Below are 12,503 nucleotides of genomic sequence, written 5' to 3' on the forward strand. Positions count from 1 at the left end.
TAGTTGTTGTGTGTGTGTGTGTGTGTGTGTGTGTATATATATATATATATATATATATATATATATATATTGTGGACACATGCACAAGTAGTTCGCCAACGATATTGCGTATGAGATATGAGTATTTAAAAAAATTCTCTGTTCGTGTCGTTCAACAACTCTGCTCTCTTCCTTCTAGAAGTTCGACTAGCCCTAGTATATGTTTAACACTGTCAAAAAGTGAAAAATTTACAATCATTCCCACGCTCTCCATAGATGCTTTCTCGAATTCTATTGGCTGGCAACAAACACCTCGTCTCTGCTGGCCATAGTTGTCGTAGTGCGTGTAAGTGTCTTCTTGAGGGGTATGCGAGGTAGGAGTATATACATGATACACGATCTCTGTGATGTGCACACTCATTGTGGGTGTGTCGCGGATTGCTGCAGCATGCACACTTTCTCTTCATACTGATGGGCTTTCCCAATATCGGATCGGTGTGTTCTATAGACGTTTCGCTGGTGTCCAATGCGATCTCTAGATAGTTGAGTAGTACATGAGTATGTCAACCAAGTTATCTAGTTATCTCCATCAAGTAGCTTCAAGGGTTGGGTGGAGCGAAAAATGCAGAGTTTGTGGTGCACAAGCTTCGCCTGCCCTATTAAATCAGGTTGCCGGATAACACTGATAATTGCGTTCTCAAGTATTGTCGGGTGTATACAATCCCGAAGTAAAATTTCATAACGCCTTTACTTACGCCGACCATCTTTTTGTTCGATTCGCGATACGAGATTAAAGCCAGACCGATTGTCGTTTACGCGTTTCGGTCTCGTGGTTTTCGACGAGGTTCACCACGTGTCTAAGCAACACCCCTGTGCGGACATTGCGTACGCTATCAACGCCTGCGCAGCTAATGGAAAACGTCCACAGATCTTTGGTTTGACCGCTTTGCTATCTTACCGGATAGGTGCATAGAAGACGTATACGGATGTTGCCAGGTTATGCATGCTGCTGGAGGTAAGGGGGTCATATTTTGGTACATTTACAGTGTGACTGAGTGACTTTTATACGAGACTCATGTCTACAGTGAGTATGTTTTATGCATATGTGAACACTTGATAGAAGAGTGAGTACCAATTTCTTTTATTTAGCAATCGAATGGGCCAATTGCATTTGCGCCTTCACTCTTCTACATTATTGGAAATAGATTATGCGAGTGTCAGGCGAACAAGCCATAGCGTCTGTGACATATATTTTAAATAGATACTTTACCTTCTCTATTTTATCCACGAATAATAGGTGGATAAGGACACGCTATATACAGTCTCGACGGAAGCTATGCAGAGATGGGGATACCAACAAAGCACACAAACATCCACTGATTTCAGTCGACTCCCAACCTCGAATTCGAAATCGCCATGCAACGCTGAGTCGATGTCAGGTCCGCCTATGAGTTCAGATACGAACCCAATCGTACGTGATGCAGTATGTAACGTCTGTGCGTGTATGGTACACAGAGTGCGCGTGGCTGTTACAGTATTCTGGTGACGCATATGCAGTAGGTGGTAGGGGGAGACACCAGGGAAAATAGCTGACCACGTCTATACTGCTCTACGAATACGGCTTCCATCGCAGACTACCAGGACGTTTGTCGTGCAAGCAGATAGCCATCGCTGCTTTCTTATTTCAGAGAACCATCTGGCTGTTATGTATCTGTCTGTACGCCCATACACTACTCGCTCGCTCGGCAGCCACTACTGGTCTGTCAGATGCGAGGATGATAGAGCATGCAAGTAATCAGATTCTGCACACGCGTGAGCACCGCTGTGTATAGAGTATCTGTGCTCTGCTTTGCAATCGCAATACTATACGTCGCTGATAGGTCTGTTTCACAACTTCGCACTCGTGATGATATCGTCTTCTGTCATACTATGCGCGTTTCCTAATATATAGCATCCCTGTCTATAGGCAGTAGTAGTCTTGCTCGAGATCCGATCGGTGTGTCTCGACGTTACAGATGTGTATTACAACTTGCTTTATGTTATTAGATGTCACTTTTCCGTATCGAGAATTCCCGAGCAGAGTTTTAGTCAATATGTATAACCAGGTCAACCTCTATATGAACTCGCGTAGTAATTTTCAGAGAATCAACAATACCCTTCAGCATAGCTTTACTTCGACATTTCTTCAAACCTCGATTGCCCTAGCCGGCGAGGGCAAGGCGCTTGGAACTACCGCCAGTGTGCAGTACTACGAAGACATGTCACAGCGCGCTGAGGTCCAGAAGCTACACCATATCACCCAGGTGCGTGCATTACAGAGTGAGGGGTGTGTGCTTGCTGCACTACTGAAAAATGCTGGAAAATCAAGTGGTGGTATTTAGGTACGGCTCAGCTTTCGATGTTCGGTGATTGAGTTCGCAGTGCAATGTCGACTTGCCCACAGCGTGATGAGTTGCGGAAACGACGCTATGCCACTACTCTGTTGTTCGCCTTTCCAGTGCACAGAGTGGCAATGCCGCACTACACAGACGTGTCGTGGCGCGATGCAGAAACTGCACCACAACATCCAGCTCTGAACTCCACTACGCGCGGTCAGATACTGTGCTATGGCCATCAGATGTCTGTACCATTCAGTGCGGAGTGAGCTATCTGAGCCGGCAGTTTCGTAGGCAGTTTCGTAGGCAGTGTTCGAAATCTCTGCGATGTCATATCGTCTTATTTGTCTCATAGAATGCTCGCTGTATGTGGGTCATTAAAGACAATAGTATGATATGGCAATCTCTGCCTGAGTATATCATATGTTCCTCGCTCTGACCCAAAACATGACATATTACCGCCTGTACGTCAGTGGTACCTCGCATATAGCTATGGAGCATCTTCGCCGTAGTGAAAGTGCATTAAACCGTGTAGCTCAACAGTTGTCACCGTACATGCGCAAGCTATATCTTCGACAATATCACATAGTAGAGGGTCTTTAGACGCACACGCGTACATGTCGGTGCCGACAACGAACTTACTAATCTGAATCTGTCCACACAACTCCAACCCACACAAAACGCCCACACTCGCACGTTTTTGTACACGCACTCACATAGTCACTATACACTCGAATACGCACCCATACTTTGAAGCCCGTAGATCGATAGACCCAGAAGCCATCGACACTAGCTCACATACCAAGCCTGGCAACTACAGGTGAAGCTGCCCAAGCATAGACCGTTGGAGTATTTCCTGGACCTTGTGCGAACAGACTCTGAGAAGCTGTCGCCCATTGCGCACAAGTTGATGCGCACCATCTACTCACTCGAAGCACGAGTACTATGCTCGGCCGAAGGGGTGTCGTATACGAGCCCAATGCCCATACACACAGGGAAACCATTGAGTGTCAACGAGTGGGGAAGGCACGTACTGCAGCACAAGCGACGCGTAGAGGAGGGTCTGGTATGTGTGTGCGTGTGTGTGACCGTTTTGTGTGACTGTGTATGTTGTGGGCGTAGAGTTCGACGTAGAGTTGAACAGCAGTACGTTTAGCTGCGCACGTGTTTTTTTTGCGTTGCCTTTTTTCTACTTCATGGTGAATTGTCCGTAAATCCCGGCCCACCTCTCTGCGTGCTGTTGTTGGACTCCATTGTAGGCGGAGGGGGCATGCATCCTTACATAGGCTAGCACGTACTCGCCCATACCCGGACCCTGCTGCCAGACACGTTTACTGTGGCACCACACCCCGCCTATGTGAACTCGAGGCGCAATGGTTACATTCGTATAGTATATTTCTTGGCGCTGTGATAGTATACGCTGCATGGATGGACGCACTGACACATAACACATACTTTGCACCCCTTTGATATTTCGCACCAGCGTCACACCATATCCTGCACAAAGCATTCGCTACCCTTCACAGTAGACAGCGAACACGCCATCGGTATCTATGAACATAGTGCAAAGTCACGTTCGTCACACATGCATATCTCCACATCCATCCAAACTCAGTCTATATTAGTGTTATGGCTGGCTCGATATTGTCGAGGGTGGTCAGCAGATACAGACCTATCTTATCTGAGCTCTGTGGTGATGCACCTTTGTTCACCTACAGCACTCATTCCATCGACAAATCGAAAATCATCTAGTCACAAAGTCCTTGTTAAATCCTGCCTAAAATCAGTTCGCCCTATTTGCTAATTGTACGATTGTTTCGATGGCGTCCTGGGCAGACATCCGATACACGCGAGCTGTGTCTGAGCCTGGTGTTGATAGAGCATCTGTACGAGGCTCTGCGTGTTATTGTGGTATCCGACTATCGCTCGGGTCTGGATATGGCTATGCATTCTCTGGTCGCCCTTGGCCCTGTGCCCACTTTGTTGGACACTCCCCTGCTGAACGGCCTCGGCATGCGCATATCGGAGCCGATGAAAGATACTGTGCCGCTGCGGGCACTGTATGAGGAGTATAGCGCCCAGTTCGGCGAATTAGACCATCTGCACAAGTCTCTGCTGAAGTATCAGGTGGGTCTTTGTGGTCATGTGTTATCAACACCTTGAGGGTACGGGACAATGGGTGTTGGCCCGTTCGTAGCACCCCGTCGTATGCGCTCTTGATTTTGTGGCTAACTCACTGCTGAAATGTGGGATTCTTTTTACAGCTAGAAAAGTTGTTCGTTTGATAGATTACCCTTCGGTAACTGTCTTCGTGTACACCCACAGATACATGTCCATTGTTTTCAGACTTGAATCTATTCGTTTGCGTACATACAAATATATATATATATATATATATTTGACGACGCGATAAGCATTCGGGTTACTCTGCATCGTGTGCGGAAGCATCTATCCGAGTGCCATCTATCTACCCAGAAGTGCGTCACAAGCTCAGGTCATCCTAGCTTTCGCTTTGTACAGAAACTCGCACACAGTTTACATGCCCAGCGCGTCCTATAATCCGCCACTAAGCTGTAGGTTGGTCAACCATCTGCATCCCTTTCCCTGCGTACCTAGGAGTGGAGTTACTTGATGTATATTGAGCTGACGGCGTTATGTTTATTTACATCGCCCCAGTTATGGCTGTGTGGTTCGCACCTACTGTGGCATGCGCTCGGCTGGAGCTCACGTTTGTGCGCGGACTCCGACGTGCTCCTTTACTTGTACACGCGACCATATGCTTCTAAAATGCAGGCCTGATCCAGTTTCGGCTAGTGTCTATATATAGTGTACATATCAAATCATCGTATGTGCATTGGGACCGTTGATTAGAGACGGGCGATAAGCACCATTTAGCATGTATCTATCTCTCAATGCAGGTGGTACATGAGCACGCCGGATGTACCCCTGGGTGCATTGCGTCTGCCAATAGCGACTGGCGCCGAACCTATGCCAGCGCTTTCTCTGTATTATTCACGCTACGAACATACATATGTATGTATATATACACATGTATGTATATATACACATGTATGCATATGTACATATGTATGTATATATACACATGTATGTGCATCTAATTAGGCTGTACTATCCTCAATTGCAGGAGCTACGCGGGAACACCGAGTCTGCTTTCCGATGCATTGTGTTTGTCGAGCAGCGACAGGCGACCAACACCATCCAGCACTACTTGATGACGCGAGCTAGGCCCATCCGCTGCGGTTCACTTATGGGACAGTCGAACCAGTACTTTGTGGGGAATAGCCCGAAGCAGACCGAGGCGCAGAGGTGAGTAGGTAGGTAAGTATACGGGGGGTGGGGGGGTGGGGTGCATATAGCTTTAGTGGTCCATGTTGTACACATAAACGGGGGTTTTTTTTTAAATGCACTCGCATATGATTTGGAACACTCGTGGGAATGTTGAAGTTCTATTGCTTGGGCCACAATTAGTAGCAGAGGTGAGTAGGTAGGTATGTATGCGAGGGATGTGTAGGTGGAGATAGAGAATGTCACAGGTGCACGTATGCTCGGATGATATGTTCTTGGTACGTGACCATCTCGTACGCCGTGATATACTCTTGGGCATGCTTATGGTGTACTGCTTGGTGAGTAGGTAGGTATGCATACGAGGGATGGATGGGGGGAGATAGAGAATGTTGCAGGTGCACGAATGCTCGGATGATATGTTCTTGGTACGTGACCATCTCGTACGCCGTGATATACTCTTGGGCATGCTTCTGGTGTACTGCTAGGTGACACGCCTAATAGAGTGACGCCTCGACCAGACATGAATAAGTAGACATAGGGCGTGCATACGCAGGTGCCTCCTATATAAAGCTTACTGAATACAACAAGTCTCAGAAGATAATGATTTTAAGGCGAGTGGCGGTTAAAAACTTTCCAAATCTTCCGGCTTATGTTTTAGGGCTGTACGTTTGCCTAAATTAAACTTCACTTTTTTTTTGAGCAAAGGTATCCTTTGGGGAGTTATTATTCGTTGCTTTCCGAGGCCTGTCGTATTCAACAAGCCCTGTCTTAAGATACAAATGTGTTTGTTGGCTCATCGAGGCACTCGCATCTGTTGTGCTGCGCTCCAATACGTGTTGGGCGCGAGAATGTAATTGGTCCACATACAGCTATACAGCTTTTCGTGTGTTCGTTACATCACTAATCAGTGAATGAATAAGGGTCGTGTGTCTAGTCTCTGTTGTCGTTGGGAGTCCCTAGCACACAATACGTATCTCTCAGTTGTACAGAAATATACCTTCACGCAGTATGCATCTCAGTTGTATAAAAATATACCTTCAACAATATAGACTTCCCGCCACAATCCAAGAGTTCGTGCTACATAGAAATAGAAACCGTAAGTGCGTGTGGGCTTCTAGATCATCTATCGGATGTGACTTCGGGGGATATCCGAGGTGTTGCATCGCACCACAACTGATACGGTTTCAGACTGGATTCGTGATGGATATGTTTCATATGAATTATATGTTAATTCCATAAAAAAAGGGATTTAGACTTCCGTCTATAGATAGTTATTATCCGACCGAGTCTTGTCCCGCACTGAATGATTGCAGCGTGTTCTGTTCAGAGGTTGCACTAGCGTGTGTTCTGCTACGGCCCAGCATGAATAGCTTACGTACGGTGTTGCCGTGTGCTTAGGCTTATCCTATACGTTATGGCTTCCGTGTATTTGTATTTGCACATCGTTTGCATGCGTGCAATTCAGACTAAAATGCGCGCGCGCGTGTGTGTGTGTGCCAATGAAATGTGAAAGAGTGTTCGTTGGTATAGTGGGACGTGCACAGTTAACTGATAACTCCCTACATACAATAGTTTTCTCTGTTTGGAATCAACTGCTTGACTTCATCACGCCGAAGCCCAGCTTGTTCTGCAACAGCGTTAAACATGGTCTCATTTTGCGTTTGTTGTGAACGTATGTCTCGTGAGCAGATCACATTAACACTCAGTATACATACAAAAGTATGTTGGCTGTTGTTTCTGAGGGCCTTCAACATCAATCCCTGCCACTCACCTAGCACTATCGCGGCCTTCTCCTCTGGAGAGCTCCCTGTGATCATAGCTACGTCGGTTGCCGACGAGGGGTTGGACATCCCCGCAGCCAACTGTGTCATACGCTTCGACAGTATAAGTAATGCCGTGTCTCTAGTGCAAAGCAGAGGATGTGCACGACAGGTAGGTAGGCTGGGGGCAATAGTTTAAGCTGTTTGTTTGGGTTGTTGGTTGTATGCCAGGTTGGTAGGGCTGGGACATAAGTTATGTGTACGTTGTTGTTTTTATGGCAGGTAAGTGGGCTTGGTGCATTGTTTTGTTTGGGTTATAGGTTGTATGCCAGATTAGTAGGGGTGAGACATAAGTTATGTGTACGTTGTTGTTTATATGGCAGGTAGGTAGGCTTGGTGCATTGGGTTGTTAATTGTATGCCAGATTGGTAGGGCTGGGACATAAGTTATGTGTACGTTGTTGTTTTTATGGCAGGTAGGTAGGCTTGGTGCATTGGTTTGTTTGGGTTATTGGTTGTATGCCAGATTAGTAGGGGTGAGACATAAGTTATGTGTACGTTGTTGTTTATATGGCAGGTAGGTAGACTGGGGGCATTAGTTTTAAGTTGTTTGTTTGGGTTGTTGGTCGTATGCCAGGTTGGTAAGGGTGGGACATAGGTTATGTATACGTTGTTGTTTGTATGACAGGTAAGTAGGCCAAGGACAAGTTGTATGTGGATTGCTGATTATTCTGTATTCTGAGCAGTATCTGAAGTTTGTGAATGCAGTTAGAAGGTACACCATCCATCATACCATCAGGAGTACTTGTGTGTTTGTGGTGAAATGTGTATGCTCGTCCTATCTATGACACCCTTTGAGTCTCAAGCGCATTCCAGACGGATGAAATGTGCGCACGGCGCTGGCATTCGCTCGAGCACGTTTCTTGGCTGATGCTTTTATGTCGGAAAGTGTTGTGCATTGTATAATTATCTAGTATGTATTCCAACGAGTGCTGTTGCTTGTAGTAAATTTAGAAGTGATGTATATTGTACATTTTCGCATTTTGAAAACAAACGACGATACGGCTTCCATTTCATGTAGCCGCATAATTGTTAGAGCTCTGTGTATGTGTTGCAAATGAAAACAAAGTACCTATGGGGTTCATGGACTCGACTTACTTTCCCTGGGTGTAAAGCCGTCCACGGACTAAAATAGATATTACCTGCCATACGACTTCTATCCAATTATTCTTCCATGCAATATAGTAGCCGTTTCGTCGTGCCCAGTCACGGTGCAAAGCCATGCAAAGCTTTCAAGCCACAGTCGAACGAACGTTACCTGCATATCACCTCTACAAGGTGGCATTCTATTAATTATGCTACGACGTGGTGCAGCAACGTTCAACGTATCAAACTGACTTATTTATGTGTGTATTACATATTACAGGACAATAGTCATTTCGTCGTGCTTCGTGAAGGTGCAAAGTCCTACGCCGCTCTCGAGCGAGCAGCTGTAGAGCAGCAGGAGCTGATACAGAACATGGTCACCGCAGCGCATGCGAGAAAGGGCACACTGCCACGAACTACGGGTGTGTTAGGTTAAGTTCGAATTAGAGTCCACGTGAGTACGTGCGGTTCCTTATGTCTAGTTGATGTATTCTTGCAGACTGTTAGTACTGTTAGGTGATTTAATGTGTTCGCGCCCAGCCCAATGGGATACTTTTCAAGTGTGCAAGGAATTGAAAGCAAGTCTCGAAGTGATAGCTGCATGTGATGGACATTCCTGCTTTGATTGTAACACAGCGCGATTTCGCTGACCATGTAACATATCTCCCCCAGTTGCCTCGCTGATTCGTTCGGCAGCATACGTATTCACTGGTTGGTCACTGACGGTTTTCCCTTTGAGCGTTGCTTCGCCATTATTTGATTTGCCTGAAGGTGGCTATCTCTATTGATAACAATACCTTGCACATCGGACCATTCGCAGATGCAGTGATGACCAGCTTAGCCAAGGACTCACGCGATCTCTGTGGGGAGCCAACACGGCTCTGAGCAGAACGCTCCGGAAACAATCGACGCACCATCACAGCGTCATACGACAATCAGTACGACAGCCAGTGCGACAAGTCAGACACTGCCCCACTCAGCGAGTGTTGTGGTGCAACAGACATTAATTAGTGTAGAGAGTGATGAACAACAAAGAACATCAATAGTCTTAGATAGTACGAAGCCGCATAGTGCGCTAGAAGCAGACCTAGTGCTTACGCGAGAACACGTGCACATATCAGATACATTAGAGGCACCACAAGAGTCACCCTAAAGCTTAGTATATAACGGTACACAAGAAACTCTCAAAACTTCGGTGGGAGAGGTGTCACAACAGACACTGTATAGCGCAGAGTGTGTGTCACATCCCACACCCCACAACTTAGTGGGCAAAGTGCCACAACAGACCTTTGATGGCGTAGACTGCAGTGCACCCCTGCGCGATACGCTGACATTAGAAGTTGTGTCTACCACAGAATACTCGCGCACAGCAGCAGAGAATGACATCCATGATATTTGCAAAGCAGATGTCTCCAAGGAGATACCCCCCAGATAGCGAAGTAGCGGTGAATGTTGTGCAAAGTTTTAACACGGAGTTCCCCGCAGGCATAGCAGAAAGAGCCACAACTACAATTAGAACACCCATGGGTGTAGTGGAGCAAGTATCCGAACACGTGAGTCTAGGAGAAATATCTACTCATATTGCTATAGCCGAGCAGACTACAATTCAAGAGGTATCGCACTCGCTGAATACAGCGGGAGAAGTCCCGGAATCGAAATCTGTTAAATCGGAATCGCAGTCCATCACTGGCATTGAGGGCAGGCTCCCAAATGTTGGTCCAGATGGTCTAGAACCGTCAGTTGCATCTAATGCAGATCCGGATTCAGAAACAGATTCAGGCTCGGACTCAGACTCGGACTCAGACTCGGAATTCGAATGGAAAAGAGGAAAATGAGACGCCTCTTTGTACAACTGTCCTGGGATGGAGTGCATTGGTGAGGCGGAGTGTAGACATCATACAAATGCATTTGCGCATACTCACGGAATCGGATTGAGACGCTAAGATTTGTTCTCGACTTCTCCGTGTGGAACTGTGCTTGGATGTAGTGGAATGGATTGCTCTGTTTTCGCTTGCCACCAATGTATACAACGTATTGGTAATTTAATATGCACACCTACTAGATCTGATTAACTTCTAATTTATAGCAATATTGGTAAGAGTGCCCTAGCTGCATATGTCAAGGGTCATTCAAAATAAAGTAAACAAACTAGTCAATAACAAATCCTCCTCAATTGAGGCGGCTAAGTTGCCCTTGAATGTCTCGTTGTTTGCACAGGTGAGAGTATGCACACTAGAGCTACGATATCAAAATCATCATTTAGTTGAGGGAAGTTGGGACATATACATTTCTCAAGTTTGGCACTGAGGGTCGGTGAATAGTTTAGCAGAAGATTATATACTGTTTTTAAAAATTACAATAAGAGCTTGCTAACTCCGAGAAGACCTTTGTAATCTTAAATTTGTAGCCAATGCAACTTAACTTGGGAATTTTGGGTGTTGCTCAACAGGTCATTCTTTGCGTGGACTCTGTACTGTGAGTTCATGCAGAAAACGATTATGTCAATTAATTATTTTAGGATCCTCGTATTCTTTAGTCCATTTGATGCTGCAAGACAGTCATAGTATGATATATCCTATCTACTTGCGCTCATGTACTAGTGTGGCGCAATATATAGCAATAGAATCGGTAGTATAGGAATGAGCGTTTGCTTGTTGATTCAACTTCTGAGAATGACTTAAGCATTCCTTACTTCGGTTCAGTTCTTAAGGGTCTGTCACAGTTCTTCTACATACCATCTAATTCGTTAGTCTCTTCACATATAGTACTATATGCTATTCTGCTAAACCTCAATACAAAAGATACTTGAGAGATTCGAGTATATATATGCTTGCAGGTATGTAGTGCTATATATGTTACACACCGAAATGAATATCAGTGATAACACTCCAAATATAGCACTACATACCTGTAAGTATTTGAGAACCAAAGATATATGCACATTTTAGACGTAATTACATATTTAGAGACGTGCTGCACATTATAGTTCATATAGCAATCCGACGTGATGAGATCTGTTATTTAGCCGCTAATGATATTTAAAATTTCTATGGCATTGTGTGATACTTCTGTAATTCTACTGATTCCTCGGAACTATCCCAGTACGTCATTTGTGACGCAGTTGAAAAATTATTTGTGACGAACTCACTGACCAATGGTATCTGACAGAACAATCTCAACTTTGCTATTTGAGAGTAGAGAGTATTATTTGAAGAGCAAATTGAAATAATTATCCCCAAAAAAGGCGAATATACTATTTTTTTTATAAATAAATTGTGTTTTGCTTAATTTTTGTTTGCATTTTTTTTTACTAAACAAAATACAAAAGACAGAAAAAACAAATACCACATTTTGACACTTTGTGGCATATTTACAGTACTTCATTGGTCTTAAAAAGCACTGCACTTGCTTACCGACTAGCCAGAAACAATAATAGATGCATGAACACCATCAACCATGAAGAGTCTACAGTACTTAGTCTTTGTATCAACCCTACTACTTTCCTCTATTCTTCTCGCTGATAATTCTTTCCCTGATCATACTATTGACGTCAAGATTGAAGATGGAGTCTACATCCTTGGTGATGATACCTTTGATGCCTTTGTAGCAAGCCATGTGCTCGTATTAGCTGAATTCTATGCACCATGGTGTGGCCACTGTAAAACACTGACACCCCAATATGCATCTGCAGCACATGCTTTAGCGGACTCACATCCTGACGCAAAGTTAGCCAAGATTGATGCGACGGTGAACAAGGAATTGAGTGCTGACTTTGATATAGACGGTTTTCCGACCATGAAGGTGTTCAAGAATGGACACCTGGTTGGCGACTACCATGGCAGGGACAAGGATGAAATTGTTAAGTATATGATGGGTAAGATGGGGCCATCGACTGTGGATGTGAAGGTGAGTATGCACTAGGTTTCGCTATATATATA

General features: G+C 45.1%; 3 protein-coding genes across 3 annotated transcripts in view; all 3 read left to right on the forward strand.

Moving 5' to 3' along the window:
- Positions 1–2,072: 2,072 nt before the first annotated feature.
- Positions 2,073–9,450, forward strand: SARC_08430 (hypothetical protein; the record flags this gene model as incomplete). Its single annotated transcript, XM_014297593.1, has 7 exons — positions 2,073–2,282; positions 3,175–3,420; positions 4,191–4,481; positions 5,500–5,681; positions 7,436–7,592; positions 8,846–8,987; positions 9,386–9,450. 7 exons carry the CDS (start codon positions 2,073–2,075, stop codon positions 9,448–9,450), a joined length of 1,293 nt encoding a protein of 430 aa, XP_014153068.1.
- A 464-nt stretch (positions 9,451–9,914) lies between these two features.
- Positions 9,915–10,501, forward strand: SARC_08431 (hypothetical protein). The gene has a single exon (XM_014297594.1). The coding sequence runs from the start codon at positions 9,945–9,947 to the stop codon at positions 10,398–10,400; it is 456 nt and encodes a 151-aa protein (XP_014153069.1). The 5' UTR covers positions 9,915–9,944; the 3' UTR covers positions 10,401–10,501.
- A 1,520-nt stretch (positions 10,502–12,021) lies between these two features.
- The window catches only part of SARC_08432 (hypothetical protein), a gene marked incomplete at both ends in the record, with an annotated part of 2,853 nt that continues 2,371 nt past the window's right edge, over positions 12,022–12,503 (forward strand). Inside the window, one exon of the mRNA XM_014297595.1 lies at positions 12,022–12,471. Coding sequence (XP_014153070.1) covers positions 12,022–12,471 — 450 coding nt within the window. The remainder of the gene's footprint in view (positions 12,472–12,503) is intronic.

The sequence above is a fragment of the Sphaeroforma arctica genome, assembly GCF_001186125.1.
Source record: "Sphaeroforma arctica JP610 unplaced genomic scaffold supercont1.757, whole genome shotgun sequence".
Taxonomy (NCBI): Eukaryota; class Ichthyosporea; order Ichthyophonida; genus Sphaeroforma; species Sphaeroforma arctica.

Excerpts from the sequence above, each read along its gene's own strand:
- SARC_08431 (XM_014297594.1), top strand. The coding sequence starts at position 9,945 with ATGACATCCATGATATTTGCAAAGCAGATGTCTCCAAGGAGATACCCC.